The 26094-nt window shown below is 42.6% G+C and overlaps 1 protein-coding gene across 1 annotated transcript in view; it reads right to left on the minus strand.

Annotated features, from left to right (window-relative positions):
• The window catches only part of polr2b (RNA polymerase II subunit B), a 53186-nt gene that overhangs the window by 23245 nt on the left and 3847 nt on the right, over positions 1-26094 (minus strand). The window contains exons 5-12 of the mRNA XM_037076632.1: positions 23023-23242; positions 13394-13552; positions 12982-13146; positions 12639-12835; positions 12371-12490; positions 12090-12276; positions 11171-11314; positions 10776-10915 (exon numbers count right to left, since the gene is read on the minus strand). Of these exons, the coding sequence (XP_036932527.1) occupies positions 10776-10915; positions 11171-11314; positions 12090-12276; positions 12371-12490; positions 12639-12835; positions 12982-13146; positions 13394-13552; positions 23023-23242 (1332 nt within the window). The remainder of the gene's footprint in view (positions 1-10775; positions 10916-11170; positions 11315-12089; positions 12277-12370; positions 12491-12638; positions 12836-12981; positions 13147-13393; positions 13553-23022; positions 23243-26094) is intronic.

A 26094-nucleotide genomic window follows, 5' to 3' on the forward strand; every position in this document is an offset into this window, starting at 1 on the left:
GTCAGTTGAAGATTACTGATTAATCATAAATACTCTGAGTGAGCAAGATATGGAGTGAGACGTGTCTTTCAGAGCTCCTGCAGGAACTACGATAATTTCTCTAAAAACAGCTATTTTTGACATCAAGACTAGTACTAAAGTTTACTGAGGACACCATAGCTCGATATACGCGGCCAGAATCGAGTTTTATATGGCGGAAAAGCTTCAAAAATACAAATACGGCAACGCCACCAGCGCTCTGCGGCCGGCAAGAAACACGAGGCAGCGTACTCCCGACAGTCAAGTTCAGTCTTCACCCACTCGAAGCGAAAGCCCGGATATGGCTACTGAAGAACTGAAGGCTGATATTTTATCATCGCTGAGGAGAGAATTCTCTACAGTCGTAAGAGAGGAACTTAAAAAAGCTTTGGCGGAAGATTTTGATACCCTCAAATCAGAGCTGCAAGCGGTACGATCCGAAATTAAAAACAACATGGCGGCAATTAGATCAGAAGTCGACAACATTAAGGCAGAAATGTGCGATGTACAAGGCGGATTGTCATCATGGTCTGATGAAGTGGTTGCGCTACAAACCATGGTAACCAACCTCCAAAGCCAAGTAACAACCCTAAAGGATTGATGCGAGGACATGGAGGGGAGAATGAGACGGGGTAATATTCGTATCATGGCGACTGAAGAACGGCCGGAATCCAGCTCCCCCAAAGAGGTGGCTAAAGTTATCAAAGAAGCCCTCCAGATGGACCGAGACATAAAAATAGATCGATCTCATCGCACACTTGCTCCAAGGAAACCAGGAGATCGGCCATGGGTGATAATCGCGAAACTACACCACGATGGGGATGCGGCGGAGATCCTGCGGAGAGCCCGAGACAGAGCACCCCTCACCTACAACGGGAGCCGCATCGCCATATTTCCTGATTACACCTCCAGCGTTGCCAAAGCTAGAGCCGCTTTCACGGATGTACGAAAGGAGTTGTGAGGTCATCAAGGAGTCCGATACGGATTATTTTTCCCGGCCAGACTTCGGATCTTGTACAAGGAGGAGGACAGAGACTTTCTGGACCCCAAAAAGGCCATGGAGTACGTTAAAAAGACAATCGACGCAGCGACAGAGACCGAAGGCTGAGTACATGCTCATCTGCAATGATAACGAAACTGAGAACTAATGATGAAGAAATAACTTTTGACTTCTGTCTTTCACATTACTGACTTGCCTATACTTTCTGATAGATATCCTTCTTATGGTGTCTTAAACCAGACGAACGGAGCCTTATATACTTTACTTGTTCTATTGATGTTATTACATACATAGGTGTGGAGGTGATTTAATAATATGCGTATGTGTAGGTATGTACGTGTGTAGGTGTATGCATAGTACTACCTGTTTAACTAACAGTCGGTGAGCCTACCTCCATAAGAGAAAACAATATTCTCACCAAATTACGTGCGCAATACCGATGACTAGTATTACTATTATTATTATTATTATTATTATTATTATTATTATTACTACTATTTTTTTTTTTTAAGCCGTTTGTTTTTACATATCTGCTAGTCTGCAGGGGCCTGAATGGCTAACACCTGATAGCTTTTATTTATCCATCTAATTACTTTTGTTTTTCTTCTCTTTGTCTACCTCTGGTTTTTTCCCTCCTTATCTTAGTGCGCTCATAGCACGGTCAAATTCGAGCTAGACTTTGCACTTTGGCTACCTGTCATAGGGGCTAGGGACTAAGTCCTTTTGTATTACTGTCAATGTTAGTTGATAATAGGTTTTGTGTGTTGTGTTCTTTTTGTTCTGATCCTCTTGTTCCCCGAGGATCCTGCGTTAAATACAGAAACAACAATGATACCATTCCTTTTCCATATCCAAATTCCTATGATTATTAGGGATGCTAAAACTTATTGGTACAGCTGTAGTGAATACCTTTCACTTATTCCACTCCCTCTGGCTTTTTATTGGGCCCCTCCCCTCATAACCTACATGACAGAGGTATATCACTTAGGCGGGGGCTGGTCGTTTCCGCTTCCCATCTCTTCCTCCCTGCTTACATTCTCAGGGAATTTAGCTTCTAACTGTAAATTTAAATAATGGATGCACTAAATGTTATAAGCTATAATGTTAAAGGTCTTCGTAGTCCTGTTAAGAGAAAGAAAATTTTGCAACATTTGAAACGCCTTAACTGTCAAATAGCATTTCTACAGGAAACACATCTATCTGACACGGAACATGAAAAACTGAGGAAATCCTGGGCAGACAAAATATATTATTCCTCACACCGGTCGGGGAGAAGGAGAGGAGTATCGATTCTTATGCACAGACAAATAAATTTCACACAAACATTGCTACAAAGAGACACTGAAGGGAGATATATCTTGGTTAATGGACTAATTGATGGCATACAAGTGTCCCTCATAAATGTATACGCACCCAACGAGGATGACCCTAGTTTCATCATAGCACTGTTTACTATGATATTGCGATACAGTTCTGGGTTGTTATTGCTGGGAGGAGACTTTAACTGTGTGCTATCGCAATTATTGGACCGACAACCTGCCTCTAAAGCTCCAGTTTCCAGAATGAGTAGAGTACTTAAGTCTCAATCTATGGAGGCAGGCCTTGTGGATGTATGGAGGAGTAAATTCCCGAGAACTAGAAACTTCACCTTCTATTCAAGCAGACACATCTCCTATTCAAGGATTGATCTCTTCTTTACACCTAAGGCAGAAGTATATAGGATTAAAGACATTGAGATACTGCCTATCACTATCTCTGATCATGCACCTGTCTTATTAAAGTGGGATATAGGCCATAGACCAACATCTAAACAATGGAGACTTAATGCGTCACTCCTTGATGATAAAATATTTACCTCCTTTATCACAGCAGAACTTAAGAGCTACTTGGATATCAATACCTCCCCTGAAACAACACCCCTTATACTATGGGATTGTGCAAAAGCCTACATCAGGGGGCGCATTATCTCCTTCACATCTGCTAGGAAAAAGTAGAGGGACGCCAAACAACATGAGTTAGAAAACAAAATCAAATCAAATCAATCTTTATTTATATGGCACTTTTCATACAGAAAAAAGTACCTCAAAGTGCCTCACAGAAATAAACAAACAACAGCAGAAAAATAGAAACAGCAAAATAAAAATAGGAGAAGATAGTTAAAAGAACCCAAACCCTCCCACCCCTTCAGACATGGACAGAGACATACACAGTCATACACACACTCACACATATGCACGCGGACACACACACACTAATACACACCCATACAGTAGCTGTCACTAAAGAGACATGGCTGGACAGCGAGACCTGGTGCATGGAGAAAGTTACCTTTCAGCAGCCAGCCACACTGGGAGAGATGTCGGGCCAAGGCCGCAGGGAGCACCACCACAGAGACCACCCCAACCCGGGCAGACAGGAGGCCCCACACCAAGGTGCAGAGCCCTCTGTTCACCCGTGCCAGAGCCGTCCATGGGACAGCACCCCCCGCGGCCAGACCAGAGACCACCCCCAGCCCGGCAGGCCCCCAGGAGGAAACACTGGAGATTAAAAACTGACAGACTAAAACAGTAAAATAAAGCAAAAAGCATAGAAGCTGAAAACACGAGGGACTAAAACATAAAAGTATAAAGGCTAAAAGCACAAGGGACTAAAGGGTAAAATATGAGAGATTAAAACAGTAAAAGAAAAAATAAATAAATAGATAAATAAAATAAAATCAAAAAAAAAAAGGATTTAAATGAATAAATAAATAAATGAATAAATAAGTAATTAAATAAATAAAAGTGCACTATTAGTACGGCATAAAGGAATTAAGAACAATTTAAATTTCAATTAAAAGCCTGGTTAAAAAGGTGGGTCTTGAGCCTCTTTTTAAAAACCTCTACAGTCTCTGCGACCCTGAGGCTCTCTGGCAGGCTGTTCCACAGTTGGGGCCATAATAACTGAAAGCCGCCTCCCCGTGCTTTTTTGAACTAACCTGTGGTATGGTTAAAAGGCCGGTGCCGGAGGACCTCAGGGTCCGCGGGGGCTGATAGACTAAAAGCAGGTCAGATAAATAAGAAGGCCCAAGACCGTTAAGACATTTAAAAACTAGTAAAAGAACCTTAAAATCAATCCTGAAACGCACGGGGAGCCAATGAAGCGACTTTAAAACCGGTGTAATGTGCTCCCGCCCTCTGGTCCTCATCAGCACTCGTGCAGCTGAGTTTTGTAATGATTGTAGATTCGAAATGCTCTTTTTGGGAAGGCCAGAGAGCAGGGCATTACAATAGTCTAAACGACAAGAGATAAAAGCATGCATCAGCACCTCCGTGCTGGCCTGAGAGAGAAACGGGTGGACTCTGGCTAAATTCTTAAGATGGTAAAAACCTGCCTTTGTTATATTTTTGATGTGTGGAATAAAACTGAGCTCAGAGTCAAAGATCACACCCAGATTTTTTACAGATTGTGATCGTTTAAAATCCTTTAACTTTGGTAAAAGTTTCTCTTTCAGGCCTTCAGGACCAATGAGTAAAACTTCTGTTTTGTCCTGGTTGAGCTGTAGGAAATTTGCTGCCATCCATGTCTTGATATCTAAAATGCAGTTAAAAAGGACATCAATAGGCCCTGTGTCATCAGGAGACACAGCGATGTACAGTTGCGTATCGTCAGCATAACTATGAAAGCTGATGCCGTGCCTCCTGATGACGTCCCCAAGGGGAAGCATGTACAGATTAAAAAGAGTTGGACCTAAAATTGACCCTTGGGGAACCCCACACTTTATTTTGTGGGTTTCTGAGGAACATGTATCCATACTTACAAAGAAGTGTCGGTCTGTGACGTAAGAAACGAACCAGTTAAGAACAGTACCAGAGAGGCCGACCAGGTTCTTCAGTCTATTTAATAAAATGTGATGGTCTACTGTATCGAAGGCAGCGGTTAGATCCAGCAGTACCAAGACTGTGAGTTTATGGTTATCTAAGATGCACCTGATGTCATTTAAAATCTTTAAAAGGGCTGTCTCAGTACTGTGGTTCGTCCTAAAGCCAAACTGATACTTCTCTAAAATGTTGTTTGCAATTAAAAAATAATTCACTTGATTGAAAACAAGTTTTTCCAAAATTTTACTTAAAAACGGTAAGTTGGATGCAGGCCGATAATTATTAAAGGTGTTGGGATCTAGGTTGCTCTTCTTCAGAAGGGGCTTCACCACCGCCGTTTTAAAGGAGGCGGGAAAGACACCCGTCTGAGGAGAGCAATTCACCATATATAACAGCTGATCCTCAAAAAATCCACAAAGTGTTTTAAAAAACGGTGTGGGAATTGGGTCTAATAGGCAGGTCGTGGACTTTACTTGGGAGAAAACTCGACAAAGTGTCCTCGCATCAACCAGGGCAAAACTCTCTAGTGTTTCCTCAGGTAAAATCAATGATCCAGGTATGTCGACATTTAAAATCTGTTGAGGTAAGAGACTCGTTCTGATGTCATTGATTTTACTTCTGAAGTGGTCTGCAAAATCCTCGCAAAGGGCGTCAGTTGGTGTTTTGGAGGATCTATTAAAATGTGCGTTTGTTAAAAAGTCAATTGTGGAGAAGAGGAATTTTTGGTTGTTTTTATGTTCGTCGATTAGCTTTTGGAAATGGGAGATTCTTGACTGTTTGACTGCGTTATTGTAGGTTTTGAGGCGTTCACGTAAAATTTCATGGTGAACGGTTAACTCTCCTCCACGTTCAGCACAGCCATTTTAATGTCCGTGCTGAACGTGCGCTCATCATGTCTTTTCAGAGGAATGTTAAAAACACAGTTTGGTCTAAAAACAGTCCTGCGTATGATTCGTCTGCATGAGAGTCTTGTTTCAATGGTGTGGATATTGTCCTGTGCCTCGGGGGCAACTGAATGGGGGGCGTGTGTCGTGTAGGTAGAGGCGGGTGCGGGTGAGTGAGTGGCATGCGTGTTTACCGTGAGTCAGGAGGTGGGTGTGGTGCAGGAACGGACAGTCAGGTCAATGTTGACAGATAAAAGCCGTGATCCCTCCTGGTTTGGGTGGAGGCCATCCCGTTTAAAAAGGCTAGGCCTGTTTAAAAATGCTGTAAAATTGTCGACAAACGGGATACTTTTTGTCAGGCAGTACCCCTTTAGCCACAGGTGCAGCTGACGAAGGCGGCTGGTGGTGATGTCACCATACCTAGGTGGGGGAAGCGGGCTGGCGATAATTAGCTGCTTCCCCATGTCCAGCAGGCGATCCACGAGGGAGATGTAATCGTGTTTTAATACCTCCGACTGCTGGTTTTTGAGGTCGTTGATGCCGGCCTCCAGGACCAGCGTGGAGGCCGAGCTGTGCTGTTCGCTCAGCTTGAGGGCAGAGGATGCGACCTCATTCACGCTGGCTCCAGGATGGCAGAAGGTCCGGCCGCTGTGTGCTGCCACGTGCCTGACCATGGAGGTCCCGACAACCAGCACAGAGGGGGTGCGCCGCTCCACTGGCTGCCTGGAGGTGCGTCGGAGGCGGGATGGGGCGACGCCGGATGGAGCCTGAGGCACGGATTTATGGCGCCGTGCTGCGGTTTTTCCTCGCCGAGATGGAGGGGAGGGATCGGGCTGGACAGGTGGACCCCGGACCCTGGGCTGGTGAGAGCCACGACCAGTTGGATGAGCAGGTCCCATGGGCGAGCCGGACATGGCACCCACGGGAGGGAAATCCTGCAGGCTTAGAATGTCAAACCTGTTATCCAGTGGAAGATCCGGGGGCGGAGGAGGAGGAGATCGACGAGCCCCAGCGCCCCTGTGCCCCTGTGCACCACTGACCAGTGGTCCCCCAGCCTGAGTGGAGTTGAGCTCACCGGAGCCTCCACTCCATCCTCCCGTCTGAGGCACAGCGGGTCCGCGGTGCGTAGGCAGGAGGTGGAGGGTGCTGATGACTTGGGCTTGGCTCCCTGGTGGTGCCAGCGGGACTCGGCTAGTGCTGGTGCCGGAGTTTCGGTGGTGATTGAGCCGGTCCATGGCAAGGTGGTGTTGTCCATGGTCGTCATGCTCCGGTCACCAACACCGGATGTCCTCAGGTGGGAGATCAGCTTCGCCTGGTTTGTGGCGACAGTGGAGAAATCCATAAGGATTTTGTCCTTCTGTTTGAGGTCAGCCTTCAGACCAGAGACGCTGTCCCTCAGTTTTGAGAGGGTGGGGAGGCAGGATTCACACACCGCCAGCATGCCTGCAGCCGGCGAGGAGATTCGGCATCTGGTAAGTAGCTCCCAGAGCTACCTGTGGCTAGCTGGTTAGCTAGTTTGCTAACGTTTAGCGAAGTGGTGTCGGGAGTCAGGCGTATTCTGTCCTGACTTAACAAACTTTTGTGCTGTGTCACTGTTTGTCAGAAAAAAATCCATCCAAAAATCCAAATTGAATCCAAATTGAAAACTAACACAATCGGCACACTTGAGTAAACACGTAATACACGTAATACGGAAGTGCTAAATAAAAGAACTGGAACACAAACATAAACAATCCACGTCGGCTAGTCTCATAAAGGATTTGAATGCAGCGCACAGAGAACTTAACAGTCTTTTAACAGATAAGATTGAGGGAAGCTTAAGATTCACTAATCAAAGATACTATGAATATGGTAACAGGGCAAGTAGATTAATGGCGTTTAGATTGAGGAAACAGCAATCATCTAATACAGTACAAAGAATAAAATCACAAGGTACCTACGTCCCAAGACCGGATAAAATAGATAAAAAAAAATAGATAAAAAAGTCCTTTGCAGAGTTCTACAAATCCTTATATAGAAATACAGATACCTGTTCTGATGATGTAGAAATTAAGGCCTTCCTAAATCACATAAAATTGACTGAACTATCAGAAGCAACAGCGAAGGAGTTAGATGAGCCTATAGAGGAATGGGAGATTAAGCAGGTGATTACAACACTCAAAAACAACAAAAGCCCCGGTCCTGATGGTTATGTTAATGAATTTTACAAAACTTTTAAAGATCTACTGGCTCCCCTGTTGTTAAAAGCATATAATTATGCACTACAATCCAAAACTATGGCACCATCTTGGGTAGAGGCAACCATTGTGGTAATACACAAAGAGGGTAAAGACCCAACTGAATGCCAGTCCTATAGACTGATTTCATTATTGAATGCTGACCTACGTATACTCACAGCAATTTTAGCCGGACAAGTTAATCGGATAATTACTCAAATTATCCATCCAGACCAGACAGGATTTATCACTGGAAGATATTACGGAGATAACTTACGGCGCCTAGTAAATATAATATCTCATCAAAAAGATCAGAAATCCGAATCAATGATTTTATCCCTGGATGCTCAAAAGGCATTTGATCGGGTCTCGTGGCAATATTTGTTTCTGGCATTAAAGCGATTTAAATTTGGCCCTAATTTTGTAAATTGGATACAAACATTATACTCATCTCCACAGGCAGCTATTAAAGTTAATGGATATAGATCAGAGAGGTTTACATTGGAACGAGGATGCAGACGAGGCTGTTCCCTGTCGCCCCTACTGTTCGCCATCAGTATTGAACCATTTGCTCAGCTTATTAGGGACAGTGATAATATAAAGGGAATCGCTATAAATAAAGAAGAGCATAAAATATCATTATATGCAGACGATGTTTTACTTTTCCTGACAAAACCAACATCAACAATACCACACCTAAAGGAATTAATTTCTGAATTTGGGTACTACTCAGGATACAAGGTCAATGTGGAAAAAACAGAGGCAATGGAGATCAGTGGTGGGATCCCAGATTGTACAAAACTCCAGAGCGGATTCAAATGGGCTCAGGAGGGTATTAAATACCTCGGCATATATATTCCCCCTCTCTTACATAATCTGTATGAAACCAACTATGGTAAAATGATTCGGTGCATTACTAGTGACTTGGAACGATGGTCTGTGCTCCCCATCTCTCTGATCGGGCGTGTTGAAAGCATTCGTATGAATGTTCTGCCAAGGCTGCTTTATCTATTTCAGATGCTACCTGTAGAAATCCCACAGTCAACTTTTGATAAGCTAGATAAATTAATTTCACACTTCATATGGCAAAATAAGCGCCCCAGAATTAGACTTAAGACTCTACAGTTATCCAGACTAGATGGCGGTCTTAAACTCCCAAATTTAAAATATTACTTTGTGCTGCACAAATGAAGCCTTTAAAAGCGTGGATTCAGAATGACACACAAACTAGATGGCTTAACATTGAACAAAGTATGTGTCCAGAGCCCATGCAAATTCTACCCTTCCTAGACACACCCTTAAAAGAACTGGCAGATTGGACTAACATCACTCTTAAAATATGGAAGAAGATACAATCAGCCTTTGGGTTGCCAAAGACAATTACATTACTAACAAGTATTGGATCTATGAGGACCTTCACACCCAACACCCTAGATACTGCATTTAGAAAATGGTCTGACCACGGACTGGTATATTTGTGGCAATTATTCAATAGTGGGAATCTTAAGACTTTTGAACAATTGAAAAATGACTTTAATCTTCCAAGGACAGATTTTTTCCGGTATTTACAGTTGAGAACGTTCCTGATGGGACAAAAGGAATGGACAAAACTGACAATACCCACCCCCATAGAAGAGTTCCTAATAGAAATACAGACAGGAAATAGGGATAAGAAAATACTAAGTAAATTATACCATATCTTTCTATCTATGAATTCACATAATTCCCTACAGATAAAGCGGAGATGGGAGGAGGAGACGAACATGCCTATATCACAGGATACCTGGAGGCAGGTGTGCACTGAGGCACACCTGACAACAAACTCGCATACCTGGAAGGAATTTAAGTGGAAAATAATTACTAGATATTTTAGGACGCCAGAAATTGTAGCCAGGATGAGCCCAACTCATTCAAGCTCGTGTTGGAGGAACTGTGGAGCACATAGTGCCAATCACACTCATATATTCTGGTCCTGTCCTAAATTAAGAGTGTATTGGAAAGAGGTATTTGATGCCCTTGAAGTGGTTTTCCAACTAAATATCCCACGGGAACCTACAGTGGCACTATTAGGCATGATTCCTGAAGGCGTGGTGGGGAGGGCCAAGAAATATTTATTTAATATATTGATCACTGCTGCATTAAAAAGTATAACCATTAGATGGTTGAAACCAGGCCCACCCACCTATAATATATGGATCCAGAAACTATGGGACCTTTACCAAATGGAGCAAATTACATATACATTAAGGCTCCAAAGATCTCTTTTTGTGGGGCGATGGAGCCCTGTTGTGCCTTTGTTAATGCAGTGAAGCCTTCCCTCTGTTTTTTTTTTTTTTTTTCTCTTTCCTCTTTTTTATCTCCTAGCTTGCCTGGTTCTTGTTGTTTTTTTTTTTGTTTTTTTCCAAAATTACTGTGCGCCTTGGAGTGGACATTTAATATTCTAAATGTTTGGCAATCATTCGAATATGTATTACTATATATGAATACAGCTGGAAAGGAAGATAATTGTATGGAAATGTATTGTTGTTGAAAAAAAAAAAAAGAAATAAAAATTAAGTTAAGAAAAAAAAAATCATAAATACACTTTATAGTCTGGAGGTTCAGTTGAGCTCACTGTTTTCATTCAAAGTGAATGTGATGCTGCCACCTGAAGGACAGTTTGAGTACATTTACAGAATGAATTGACTATTATTCAGTTAGATATACCAAAAAAATTAAGCGAGTCAAACAAAAAAACATGTTAACACTTTGTTGTTGTGAAAGCTGTAAAAGAATAAATCAAGCTGTAGCAACTTACTCTGCGATGGCAGCAGGTGAGATCTCTTCGAGGTTCTCCATACTCCACTCCTCCAGAAACTCCAGAATGGGAGAGGGCTGAGAGCCCACAGAGATGTAGGCCATGAGGGCCAAGTTCTTCACCAGACCGACAGCATGACCCTGAGAGACAACACTGTTCATTAATCAGTCATTAACATGGATGATTGTGTAATGAATGGAGCCCAGGTACAATTTAGTTTTTAATCACCAACGTAGACAGTAGCGTGATAGAAAAACTCATCTCTTTAATCAAACTTGATTAAGATGGTTGGTCCTGTGTTGCCAGACTGTATTTTCAGATTGATTAGGGGATCCAGGACTTCCTAAGATTGTTTGGGTCCAGTTCTTTTTTTTTGTTTTGTTAGTTTTTTTTACCTCAGGTGTCTCAGCAGGACACACCATTCCCCACAGTGTGTTGTGCAGCTGTCTGGGTTTGGCCAATTTGCCGTCTCGGCCAATCGGGGAGTTGACACGGCGGAGGTGTGACAGAGTGGATGCAAAGGTCAGGCGGTTTAACACCTACAAGCAGAAAAAAAAGAGGCTGAAGTTCAGATGCTGAGCTGATGTCCCCGTTGGCCCTGATCCAGACAAACAGGGACGGCTGAGACCATCTGTGACATCTGCAAACATATTTGTCCTTCAGCTAAACTGTGCTGCTTCAATCTGAAGACGTCACTCTGACACTGATGATGTTGACTGATGTTAACCCTCCCGGATTTTATGATTTCAGAAGCTGTTCAGAAGGTTTAACTCAGGCATGTCCAAACTATTCCACAAAGATAAACAAAAATCACCACCTGAGAAGCCTTGTTGTTGTGGGGAAGCCCTGTGAGTTGATTACCGAGTGCAGTAGAGTCCCACAGTAATGATATTCACTGAGCTGCGGAACTCTTCTGCACTCGGTAATCGACTCACAGGACTTCCCCACAACAAGCCTGCAGCTGGAGAGGTGAGTTTTGTTTGTTTATCTTTTCCGACAAAGCCGGCAACGATATCAAATGTTTGGTGCCTTGAAATATGTATTTGTATTGTTGCTGAAGTTTGGTGCTGTTCTGAGCATTATTTATGGCTTTTTGATGGCAATTTATACTTGGCTCCATTTGCTGCAGTGTATTGTTGTGCGGTCGATTCTGAGGATGCTAAAACTACGTAAGCTAGCGGTCTGCAAACTTTATCTCTCGAGGGGGGGTCGTACTCGGCGTCAAGGTGTGTTAGACTATGGATTAAACTTACATCCCTTTAACTTCTACACCACATTCTGTGTGTCAGACTAATTCATTACAGGTGTTCTCACTTGTGACACTCCAGCTCGGGCCTGGTGAGCCTTTTTCACATCGCCCCAGTTTCCGGTAGCCAGCGAGTACTTCAGGCCGTCTGAGATGATTCTGGTTTTAATGGCAAGCTCCAGATTGAAGTCTTTTCCTCTGTCAATGAACTTCTGAGCGTAAATCCGGATCTCCTTCAGCAGATTCTTAAACATGCTGAACACGGAGAAAGATAGTTTTATTATTTCCGTTCATATTCAATCAAGTTAAACTTCAAAAACAGGATGACTGTGAGTGAAGCAAGCCCCACCCTCTGAACAAGAAGGCTAATAGCGGCCCGGCGAGGTCCAGCCTCTTGTTGCCATAGTGATCTCTGTCATCCAGCTCTCGTCTACCGAGAGCAGCCAGCAGCAGCCTGTGGACCATGTACCTGAAACACAATAATATATAGCTGTTCACACTGATGCACACTAACAGACAAAGAAGATCATTAGAAGACACAATGACACTAACTTGGGTCTGTCTCATCCTTACTTTACTCGCAGACAACTGAGCAGGTGTTTTCAGGTGGGACTTACCCTAAGAAATAGGCCTTCTTGGTCTCACAGAAGTCGCTGACTCCGACATGTGGCAGCATCTCTTTCTGCAGAACTTCTTTGGCATATTTTATTCGTCGTTCTTTTGTCACGCCAGGTTTGGCTCCTCTGGAACCAATGAAGTTCAACGCCACATTCTGCTCCTGGATCACAAACGCTTCATCCAGAGATGGCTTCACCTGGAAACATGGTGACATCACTGGTGATAAGACAGCTCTGTGGGCGAGGCTAACGGAGACTCAACCAGTAGATCCTCAGTGTGTTTACTGGCTAAACCATTACTATTACCATAACTATAAGTTCAATAACTGATAATCACACTGACCATCTCCATCATCTCAGGGTCGTCAAAGTCATATATGATGTGTTCTAGGATGTCTCTGTCCGACACAAAGCCGAGTGCTCGAAAGACAATGATGATGGGAACTTCCTGTCTGATGTAGGGCAGCGTGGACACAATCCTTTGACCAATGGCACTCTTTTTCACTCCCTGAGAGACACAATCAATCAGTAAACAGTGAGTTGATCAATCACATTTGTCTTCTGATCGATCAGTAATGTTGGATATAGAGAGAACGTTAATGTGAACCCATCTCTGACTCAGTGTCAAGTTGGGAGCGTCCAGAGGAGATACAGATGATTCAGGACCTCTCTGTCCTCAAGTTATCAATATCAACATCTGTCAAATCAATGGATGACAAAATAATAATTAATCCTGAATCCACATGAGAACTCACCTGTCCTCCTCTGGCCATCATGCTGACCCAGATGGTGCTGGTGGGACGGGAAGAGTTCTCCAAACAGGATCGACACTCGCCTGTGTAGGCGTACTTTGAGTCCTTCTTTGCAAACACATACACCGTGTTGGTGGCCATTTTTTCTTGAGCAATCAGCACCTGTGAACCAGCACAGAAACCACTTTGATCAGTAAAACCAGTGGCAAACCAGTTTGGTGAGGAAAACCAGTAACACACCAGTTTGCCTGTTTTTATCCAGTTTGGAAAGTACAGATGTAATACATACACACACACACAGGGCCGTTTATGTGTTTTTAGGGGCCCTATGGAAGATGTATGTGGGGGGGCCCCCATTTTGTCAAACTATGACGGATAGATTCATAACCCTTTTAAGTAATCCACAACAATGCAACAATCTATTACATTTAAAGAGGAAAACTAGCTAGAGTTGTGAAAACCTCTGTCAAATTAAAATTAACATCTTAAGTTGACCCACCCTAGCAAGTTGAACTGATAGAAAATGATAATACATGGTAAACAATCGGCATCCTGTCTAAGTCAATAAATGAATCTGATGCAGTGTTCCACAAAAATGTTTATTTTAAATTGTAAAACATTTAAAAATCCTGGTCCGATGGTGCAAAACTCCTCAGGTTACCAAGCAAAATAAAATATAAAATATAAAATATACATGGGATTGAATGGACAGAAAGTAATTATTTTCTGGTCCCAGTCGTTACATGCCTTGGATTACACTAATGTTGTTCGTGGGTTTAAATTATATTTTTTCACATCAAGAGTTTGACAGTTTATTGTGCAATTGTTCAGTTAAAGGCTATAGAGAAAAAAACATGAGAAAGACTACATGTCGCGTATGTGACGTCACGTCATCAACTTTTCCCTCTGCTGTCAAGTGGCTAAGTCAAGGTTCCTGTATTTCAAGATGCTGGTGTGTTTTGTACCAGTCCTCGTTCAAGCAGAATGGCTGTTGTTTCTTTCGGGTCCCTTCAGATGTGAAGAATCGCTGGCTCAAATTGATCAGGTAAGAGATGTGTATATGCGAATTTAGCAAAGATAACTTAGCTGCTACTCAGCTAGCAGCTAACAATTAGCGTAATCTAACATTAACTTTACCATTAAGTTTGGCCTCGATTTTCATAGTTTCAGTACATCCTTATCCTTATTTTACACAGTTGGAAGAAAAAGAGTGAACCTTCTGGAATAGTGTGGATTTGTGCATGGTATGATGGTGCAGATGTTTTATGCCTGATTGCTCCTACAGTGTGACATGATATTAGCGCAAGAAAAAAATTGTCCTGCTTAAATGGTCCTCATTGAATACCCTTTATCTTTAAAAACCACAAACAACATATGTGAACTTCATAGCAGAATTCAAACGGGACCAGAAAATGTTTTTATCACTCCATTGACTGCCATTCACAATAACTCGCATCTGAGGTCCCATGTACCGGAAACTGAAGGGTGTGACTTCGCAACTCTGAGTGTTAGGCCTGAAGCCACCGCGGCTCGAGGTGACAAGGACAGCCGGGAGGAGACAATCACATCACAGCCAGAGTCAGAAATGGATCCCGAGGGCCTGAAAGCAGACATCATCTCCTCACAGAAGGCATAAACCTCCGTTATTATTAGGGCCGAGCTAAAGAATGCACTCACTGATGACATGGACAACATGAAGGCCTCCATCAGTGAGGGAGGTTTGCCAACTTGGTCGGGTGAGGTTACCGGACTACAGGCGACAGTCGCTGAACTCAAAACGGAGCTGGCTAATCTGAGGGAGAAGACGGAGGACATGGAGGGGGCGAACGAGGCAGTGCAATGTTCGCATCGTGGGAGTAGCAGAGGAGCCTGGCTCCTGCTCCACTGCTTGAGTCTCTAAACTACTGAAGAAAGTTCTGCATTTGGATAAGGATGTTGTGGTTGATTGTTCTAACAGAGGACTTGTGCCAAGAAATCCCAATGGAAATCCCCGGGTCACTGTCGCCAAGCTGCATTATTATCAGGACTGCATCTAGTGTACTATGCAGAGCAAGAGAGGAAGGCCTACTCCAGTGCAAGGGAGGCCCCGTTGCCATATTTCCAGACCACACTGGGAGTGTCACTAAGGCCCGGGCTATGTTCAAAAACGTCAGGAACCTACTGCAAGGTGGACAAGAGATCCGCTATGGGATTACATTCCCAGCTCGACTCCGCACCTCCTACAACGGAAATAACAAAGACTTCCTGGACCCGAAGAGGGTGAATGCCTACGCCAGAGGTACTCAAATACAAATTTTAAAGGGCCACAAATATTTTTTTCAAGGACTCAAAGGACCATGTATTGAGGTCGGCCAGGCCACATGCAATGATACTGTAATATTCAAAACAAAATGGCCCTCATTTACCAATCTTGCATGAAAACGGGTGCAGATCTGAGTGCAGAATTGGTCGTACGACAGGACCCACGTGTGATTTATGAAACATCCGTATCTGACCAATTACAGGGTAAGAATGATAGAGTCTTAATAAATGCGGTGGCTGAATTTGATCGTCATTAACAGGTTACGACCCTAAATATTCCTGGTTCAAAGGCCTCGCCCACTGAGGTCAACCATGGATAGAAGAAACACTGGCAAGAAAATGAACTTTTCTGAGATGGAGATCTGCATCCCGAGAGCGCCAGCACATCACAGGCACTCCATTCACTAATGCAATGCTGTGCAAAACTGAACAGGCCAAAATAATATCGCACACTTTCTCTGGGGTATACAGCAGCGTTCCCCCTGCTGGTCCGAGACGGAGACACCTGCCCTTCAGCAACCCGAAGCAGCTCCACTGTGACCCGTTAGTATGTGCGCGCACTATTGAATCTGTGCTCCTGCTCTGTAGCAGAGCATGTGAGCGGAGCTGAGCGGCGAGAATTTCCGCTTTTCCCCTGTTTCAAATTGGAAATCGTCATCACAGCTTCTCCTAGCATACTGTAAAGCCCCTTGTGGACTGTGGCGCAATGACTCTTGGGTATTCTGTTGGTGTAATTATGGTTCGTGAATGTGTTTGTGAATAAGACGATATGTAAGATGGTTGTGAGTTAATTCACGTAGTTTGTTCTGTGAGTACATGGTGTCGAGTTTTGGATGATAAAAATGTTGGCATCGTGAGTGAAAGGGTGTTTGCTGGGAGAGACTGCCCGTCTGTTCAGCTAGTGGTACCTTTGAAAATACGTGATGGATCTTTGGCTAGATCTTGCTAAATTACGTTCGTCAAATGTAAATTATAAGTCTCTGCTTCATTTAGACGCCGGTTTTCACTTTCCACTTTGTACACGTCATTTTCAATCTCTTACAACCGGCAAAATGTGAGTACATGAACTGCTCGAAAACGAAAGTGAATGTTAAAAATTGCGCTCACAGCAGTGAGTGACCCAGTTGTCTGTGTATCATTGGCATGGAGACAAGTCCTGGTGTACACGTGCTGACCCAACCAGAACACATAGTGAAGGAATAACAGTTCGGGGGCCACAAACAGGAGGCCGGGAGGCCACCTATTGAGGACCGCTGGCCTACGCTAAGACTATTATCCCAGCAGCGGAAGGCAGTAAGGTTTGTTCTCACCTCCTTTCTTTAGGATTGATACTATAGTGTGGACTGGTCGATAATCCCACTCAAAGACCATTTACTAATTTACTTGTATATTCTTAAATGACATGGTATACACCATTGTTCTCTTATTCTACAGTGTGAATACAAATTTTTGTCAATAATGTTAATTTTCATTTCTATGTATATGTGCTTATGCATGTAATCCTACACCGATTGCTTAAAGATGAATGAGTTGGCAAGATCATTTGCCAGTACAATACGTGCCGTCACCCTCACACCCAAACTTGGTTATTTGGTTATTTTCTTTGACTTAAAGATCAATATACAGATGATCCCTCAGTTAAGTGGCACCTATGGATATACACTCACCGGCCACTTTATTAGGCACACCTGTCCAACTGCCCGTTAAATGCAAATTCCTCATCAGCCAATCACATGGCAGCAACTCAATGCATTTAGGCATGTAGATATGGTCAAGACGATCTGCTGCAGTTCAAACCGAGCATCCGAATGGGGAAGAAAGGTGATTTAAGTGACTCTGAACGTGGCATGGTTGTTGGTGCCAGACGGGCTGGTCTGAGTATTTCAGGAACTGCTGATCTCCTGGGATTTTCACGCACAACCACCTCTAGGGTTTACAGAGAATGGTCCGAAAAAGAGAAAATAAACAGTGAGCGGCAGTTCTGTGGGCAAAAATGCCTTGTTGATGCCAGAGGTCAGAGGAGAATGGCCAGACTGGTACGAGCTGATAGAAAGGCAACAGTAACTCAAATAACCACTCGTTACAACCAAGGTATGCAGAAGAGCATCTCTGAACGCACAACACGTCGAACCTTGAGGCAGATGGGCTACAGCAGCAGAAGACCACACCGGGTGCCACTCCTGTCAGCTAAGAACAGGAAACTGAGGCTACAATTCGCACCGAAATTGAACAATAGAAGATTGGAAAAACGTTGCCTGGTCTGATGAGTCTCGATTTCTGCTGCGACATTCGGATGGTAGGGTCAGAATTTGGTGTCAACAACATGAAAGCATGGATCCATCCTGCCTTGTATCAGGCTGGTGGTGGTGGTGTAATGGTGTGGGGGATATTTTCTTGGCACTCTTTGGGCCCCTTAGTACCAATTGAGCATCACTGCAACACCACAGCCTACCTGAGTATTGTTGCTGACCATGTCCATCCCTTTATGACCACAGTGTACCCATCTTCTGATGGCTACTTCCAGCAGGATAACGCGCCATGTCATAAAGCTTGAATCATCTCAGACTGGTTTCTTGAACATGACAATGAGTTCACTGTACTCAAATGGCCTCCACAGTCACCAGAACTCAATCCAATAGAGCACCTTTGGGATGTGATGGAACGGGAGATTCGCATCATGGATGTGCAGCCGACAAATCTGCAGCAACTGCGTGATGCTATCATGTCAATACGGACCAAACTCTCTGAGGAATGTTTCCAGTACCTTGTTGAATCTATGCCACGAAGGATTAAGGCAGTCCTGAAGGCAAAAGGGGGTCCAACCCGGTACTAGCAAGGTGTGCCTAATAAAGTGGCCGGTGAGTGTATATGTATATAGGTACATGCCTAGTGACATTTATTTATTTACGATTTACATTCTTTTTATGTTTGATTTTTTTCTTACCTACTTTTATTACATTTTTATATATTATATCGAGATATTGCTCCACAGGCACTACTGGTTGCTTAGAGACTTGTTGCGCTTTTAGCTTCAATGAGTACAAGGTTTGGTGGGAGCCAGCCTACTTGACACTAAGTTGTTTCCCATTTTCAATCACTTAATATGTGGTTGTGTTTATGAAGGGTATTGTAGCCGCTGCATTCAGTTAGGTGGCAGAGGTTGGGAAACTACCAGACATATTTTATGTGGTTGTATTTTTGACTATCTTCCATGTCTTAAACTCTGTCTAGTTGAGGTTTTGGGATGCACTTACAGAATATTGACCATCATGACTCCTAATGGCTAATACACATAATTTAGCAATGAATTCAGGGTGCATGGTTAACTTTGTAAGTTGGAATGTGAAGTCTCTGAACCATTCTATTAAGTGCAGGAGGGTATTAGCACATCTTAGTCATCTTAAAGCTGATACTGCATTCCTCCAGGACACTCACCTCCACACTACTGACCAACATAAATTGAGAGGTGGATGGATAGGACAATCATACCACTCCAACTTTGGTTCTAAAGCAAGGGGAGTAGCAATCCTAATCTGTAAGAATATTCCTTTTGTAATGTCTGGCACTGTATCAGACCCTATGGGGCGATATACAGTATTCAGCGTAAATGAGTACACCCCCTTTGAAAAGTAATATTTTAATTTTAAACAATATCTCAATGCACACAAAAACAATTTCCAAAATGTTGACAAGACTAAGTTTTATATAACATCTGTTTAACTTTAATTTTCAGTTTTACTCAAATTAGGGTGTTGAAAAAATGAGTACACCCCACTGAAAGTCTCTGGAGGAAGGCTAAATTTTAGACTACAAGTGTCTAATTTAACAATAATCAACCACAGATGAGTCTAATTATTCATTACACAGGTGTCCAGCAGACAGTTGACGATGAAAGGGTGTAGAACCCCTTCCCATTTCATGTTGTTAGCAATGGCACCACATGGAAGAGAAATGTCTCAAGACCGAGATCAGAGTTTTTTTTAATACATTTTCAGTAATGCTTGCCCCTCTCCTTTAATCAATCAGTCTTCAAGGAATCACTCTCTTCAAATTCACTCCCTCCAACAATGCGAGAGGCAACCATTTCCCTTATTTCAAAGAAAGATAAAAATCCCCTTCACTGTAGTTCATATTGTCCAATTTCCCTTTTAAATACAGATGTAAAGCTTCTTGCAAAGCTCTTGGCCCAATGTCTTGAAGAAGCTCTTCCTTCGATTATTTCAGCTGATCAGACAGGCTTCATGATAGACCGATATTCATTCTTAATATCCTTTATAATACCTCTCCATCCGACACTCCAGAGATTTTATCATCTCTTGATGCTGAACATTTTTTTGATAGAGTGGAGTGGGATTACCATTTTTACACAAAATTTAGCTTCAGTCCAAAATTTGTGTCCAGGATTAAAGCTCTGTATTCCTCTCCGATGGCAGCAGTACGTACCAACAGTACACTCTCTCCCTACTTTAAACTGCAAAGGGGCACCAGTCAAGGCTGCCGAATGTCTCCGCTCTTATTTGCAATTACCATAGAACAGCTAGCATTAGCTATTCCACAGAATATTGATATCAAGTGAATCAACAGAGGGGGATTAGAGTATAAAGTATAGCTTTTGCATAAGATTTGCTGCTGTTTATTTCAGATCCTTTGTTAAGTCTCCCTAAACTGCCGGGCACAATGAAAAAAATTTGGCAAAATATCAGGTCATAAGACAAATCTTCAAAAAAGTGAATTAATACTGATCAACGTATCTGCAGAAAACATCTCTCTCAATTCAACCCCTTCTAAAATAAACGCAAAAAAGTTTAAATATCTGGGAATTTGGGTTATGCATAATTACAAATACATATATAAAGCTAATTTTCTGCCCCTGTTAGATGGTCTGAAACAGGACATTAAACATTGGGATCTGTTGCCCCTTTCCATGAGTGGAAGGAATACCATCAAAATGAATGTATGACCTAAGTTCCTTTATCCGCTTCAGAACTTTCCCATTTTTCAGACAAAATTCTTCTTCAGCTCCATAGACAAACTCATATCAACCTTTATCTGGAACAAAAAAAAACCCACGTATGCACAGACCATGTCTTCAGGGTGGCATGGCACTTCCCAAATTTTAATTTTATTATTGCACAGCCAATATTAGAGTACTAATGTTTTGGATGTCAGATATAGTCAACTCAAACACCCCTAAATGGTTAACCTTGGAACACACTTCCTGTGGACCCTCCTCCTTACCAGCTTTATTGTGCACTGAACTCCCATTAGCAAAGTCTATCTCTTATTATACCCTTAACCCTGTTATGGCACACTCTGTAAAGAGATCATGTACTCTCAACAGCCTCTCCCTTTTTGGTCCAATAACAAAAAAATCATGCGTTTCCGCCCTCTGTGTCAGATGGAGCCTTTGGTGTGTGGTCCAGGAGTGGAATACATTCATTACAGGATCTATATGTTGACAATAACTTTGCATCTTTTGAACACCTAGTAGACATATTTAATATTCCTCGATCCCACTTCTTTAGATATCTACAATTATGAAATTTTATAGCCTCACATTCCAGCTGCTTCCCATTGTATCCCTGTGTATCTTGGTTAGACTCCATCTTTAAGCTACACACAGGAAAATAACTGTTGTAAAATGGTTCTTCAAAAGGTTCTCTGGAACTATTACCAATTGAAAAACCTTTTTATATAGGGGATGGTTCTTCGCATACTTCATGTGGTTCTTTCAAATACTAAAGATTCTTCATTTTAATTGGAGTTATTTGATGGCATGTAATAGCATGAAATTAGGGCTGCAACTAACTATTTTCATGAATCAATTAATCTGCAGATTATTTGCTCAATTAAGACCCCAAAATGCAGCAAATTCTTTACTGTACTTTTCTTGCTTAAATGGTTATTAAGTCCTATTATCCCATTATCAAAATAGTTGTCAATACATTTTCTGTTGATCAGCTGATCATTGTAGCTCAACACCTCTCGATTGTTTGGGGTGGTTGGCTGACTGATTGTGGAAACAAATAAATACAGAAAATGTCCTACAGATAAATAAATACAATATCAAACATGAATTTTTGACTAACTAATCTGATGTGTTCTTTGACCTAGATCTACTTGTTTTATGACTACAATGAGCTGTAGTCATCGATGATATGGTTGTTAATATCTCTTATGTCGTGTTTGCAGAGGCAAAGTTACATTATCTATTACATCGCCATCTGTTTTATTGGAGTTTAGTAAATTGGCTGAGTCCCAGTAGGCTAAATTGACTAGCTAACATTAGCACTGCAACCATTAGCATGCTAAAAACGTTAGCTACTCCATCGGCCATTGGAAGACCAAACATTATTTAACTTGACCGTTAATGCCATTAAAGTTTAGTGTCTGTGGTTTGTAATGTGTCAGTTACTGTTTTAACAGTGCAAATTAAACAAAATGACAAAGTTACATTTGACAATATCAACCAGTTTGGTGAGTTCTTTTTGGATATTCTTTTAATGAGTTTCTAACATTGGCGCTCAAAGCTTTTTTCCGTTTCTCATTTTGCCTGCTAAAAAGCGAATGTTGGAGAGATATGTATTTAGCTATAATGTATTTTGAATGCTCACATGAGCACAGTTCCTGTCTTCTGTCTTCTCAGTTGTTTGTGGGTAATAGTAATGTATTGAGTTCTGTATAATTGGCCTTTTTGATTATTATTAAGCTATTAAAATCACATTATCATATTGACTAATTTGAAATAGGTATATTAAGAAACGAAATACCGTATTGACCCAAATGTAGGACGACCCTGATTATAAGACAACCCCTCTTTTCAAGACAAATCTTCAGAAAAAGACTGATAACCATTAGTTATCCTGCATTAGTGTCTACTATTCTTAGACATCTAAGAAGCCTACCAAATCAATAAGAAGACATACACAGGTTAAGCAATAAATTGTGTTTAATCATTTCATGGCTGAAAACCAACCTTGAAACATCAGTGTACAGTGTTTCCCTACAAGTTTGTAAGGACACTGTGGCGAGTGGTCGGATCGTCCGACGGCAGGGGGTGGGGGGCGGCGGACCATATGTGTTTCGCTTTTACTGCGCGCTGTTACGCAGATGGAGGTGAACGTTACTCGGTCTCCGCTCACCGCGACACAAACGCGCACCATAATCGGCAAACTTTATTTTAGAAGACTACACAAATACACACGCATAACAAATGCTCATGGAGGAAAGGAGCATTACCAAAAGCACAATGGTGTGCCCTCGGGACTGGCTGACAGTTCTCGGCTTGACAGAAACACTCTCAGTGGGGTCATCATGATGTCAAAGCATACCTTCTCAGAGCCGTTGATGATGAAATAACCTCCGGGGTCAAGTGGACACTCGTTGAGCTCGCACAGATCTCGGTCTGTCAGGCCACTCAGCAGACAGTAGGTGGAGCGAAGCATGATGGGAATTTTTCCAATGAAGGTCTTCTGGTGCTGAGTCTGCAGCTGGTCCTCACCCTCCTTTATGATGGTCTTTGTGATGTCAACGTACAGAGGGGCTGAGTACCTGGGGATTTGACACAATAACACAGATCACGTGTAACCAGGGGGAGACTGGGGAAACAGGAGAGAGCAGGAAAAACAAAGAGAGACCAGATGCGACCAGGATAAACCAAATGAGACCAGGTGAGATCTGGAGATACCAGGTAAGAAAGTGAGACCAGGTGAGAGTTGGTGTCATGCAGTTCTGAAGTCTCGGTCTGGAGGGCTGATAGTCCCAGTTATTTATTTTCATCACAAACACTTTGTGAGTTAAAGGTTTTTTGCCGGTGACAGACTTTTTCAGGCAGAAATGTGACGAAGAGTTGGTAGGACAGGCAGGAGAATGGACACTTCTCCACATATATCTGTGATTTTTTTCCTCATACAAGTTGCCAGAGACAGTAACAACGTTACTTTTGTTTGGTCATGTAATGTTGCTTTGTGGGGACATTTCTCTGTATAAAGTTGAGTGAAGGACCTGTGTAGGTATTGTCGACACACCCTCGATACACAAAGCTAGCTTATCCGTTCACACTGGTTCAGTTCACCAATAATATGGGCCTGATACTACCACCAGAGGCAGATCTGCACCGGAGCGAAATTTCACCCCTTGCCGCCTCCAAGAGATTCACACCGAGATGGAGGCAGGGACTTGGTGTACTGAAGCCACATCAAAACGGCAGTGTGAATGGGGCTACTGATGGAAACTGTCTGGTAAGGGTGTCACGATTTCGATTTGAAATCGAAATTGGCCGAAATTAAGTCACAACCTCGAACTTTGAATTTTAAAAAAATGGGATCGTCGATGCTGCCACACCCCCATGTCACGTCTGGTCGTTACATGGGGCGGAAAAAAAAACACACGTGTTAAAGTGCTGCGAGTCAGCCTCCTCTAACTTATCTGCTAGCTTAGCCAGTAACTCTTAGCTACAGCCAGCAAAACAACAGCATGGTGTTACACCATTCCTGTTTGGCTAGCACAGGGGAGATGATTTCCTCCAGGGCCGAAGTTTAATTTTCACCTGAACCCCCTTTCACATGTTAAGCTGGTCGGGAAATAATACCAGGGAGCTTTGCTGTATCTCGAGGAGCAATTGCCTTTATTCATAGCCAAACTGCTGCCTATATTGTGCACTTCATTGCTGTCCCTACTACTGCAACTCCTTTCGCTTCTCCTTCCTCTCCCATTTATTCACTGTTCGCACTACGCACGCTCCCTCACTCTCACTCGCCCACTCACACCTTACACACACACACACACCCCTCACGTGCCGCCCTATTCCTGAAAGGGGCTACGCCACTCTTACAACAATAGCCCTTTTAAGATAGAAAAGGCAAGGACAGCAATGTGCCGGCCTATCCTAAAACATAATATTCCTCCTTTTCCAAAAGCACCTCAGAGGTAGGCATAAACATGTGATGTGATGTGAAGTTCGAAGTTGGGCTGTGAATACTGACATAGAATTTGTCTTCAATATAAGAGCTTTACATTGCACCCCATTGGAGCTTATAGCTGGGTTCTTAGTGGGGGGCTTTTAATTTGAAAGTTGCGACCGTCCTTAGCTTGCCGACACAACAACAATCTGACACAACCAAACAGCTACAGAGACCGAGGAGACACTAGCTTCTCCTGGATCTCAGCGGCTGTCCAGTTGCTCATCTTAATGTCCGTGGATGAAGTGATGGACTGACTGCTGTGATCAGCTGTTTCTTGGTTTTAAAACTCCCCAGCTGTGGGTTGCACAACAGTGCAGGTCGCTGACACCTCTGCCCACCCCATGCAGAGGCTGGCACATTTCTGCCTCGTTTTTAGATACCAGGCAAGGCGAAAATAAGTGTACCCTCCGAGGCGGAAAATCGGCAGACCAAAACAGGCCCCCAATTTGCCGCCCTCTGTCTAAAACTGCGGACCGAGCCACCAAAAGGATGGCCAAATTGGCAGCTTGGTGCTCTGTCTAAAAATGGCTAATGGCAACTGCAGATGCAGAACAGAACTTGAACCCCCTCCTCTTTCACTGAAGTCGCCTGCGTGGCAGTATTTTGGAATTGTTGACAACAGTCGCATTGTTGACAAAAAAGCCACAGTTTGCAAGCTCTGCAGAAACTAGATGGCAGGTTATTATATAAAGTTATAAGTTATTGTTATATTATGTTGTTAATAAATGTTTTAAATTTGACAATGCTGTGTGGTACATTGTGAACAAAGGTTGGATATTATATTGGATAAAAGTCTAGTCTAAAAATGGCATAGCAACCTGTGCTTTAAAAAAATAAATGTTAACATTGAGAATCGAATCAAACTGTGACCTTAGAATTGAAAATGTAATAAAATCGATGATTTGGAAAATCATGACACCCCTACTGTCTGGATATAAACACAGGTGTGATCTATAAGAACAACTGTGTTATATGTGAATGTTTCTTTGGTTTGGAGCAGAAATACTGGTTTTATTGTTCTTTTATAGAAAGTATTCTCTGCAAACTTCCAGTGCCCAGAGATTTTTCATACCTTTGAGTTTAACTCTGCTAAACAAATCCTGCTGATATGATTTGTGTGTCAGTTACATGATTGTATTCTTGTTGTTGGTGATGTGAAGCACTGTGGCTTTGTTAAATATCTGTCTTTACCTTTAATCATAGGTGTGACTGGCAAAGGACAAAAATGCAGGAAAATACACGGCTCCACTATGTCTTTCTTTACATTTATTTTGTCCCACTGTCATGCTATGAAAGAAACAGTTCGCTCCATAAGTCCAAAATTCTTAGAACAGTCAGTGTTTCCCCTAGATTTTTTTGTAGCAGTCATGCTCCGAGTTGGTAATCTAGCAAAACTGGGGGGGATTTTTTTTTAAATAACACTTTAAATGGTGACAACTG

Source organism: Acanthopagrus latus, chromosome 18 (assembly GCF_904848185.1).
Source record: "Acanthopagrus latus isolate v.2019 chromosome 18, fAcaLat1.1, whole genome shotgun sequence".
NCBI classification, from domain to species: domain Eukaryota; kingdom Metazoa; phylum Chordata; class Actinopteri; order Spariformes; family Sparidae; genus Acanthopagrus; species Acanthopagrus latus.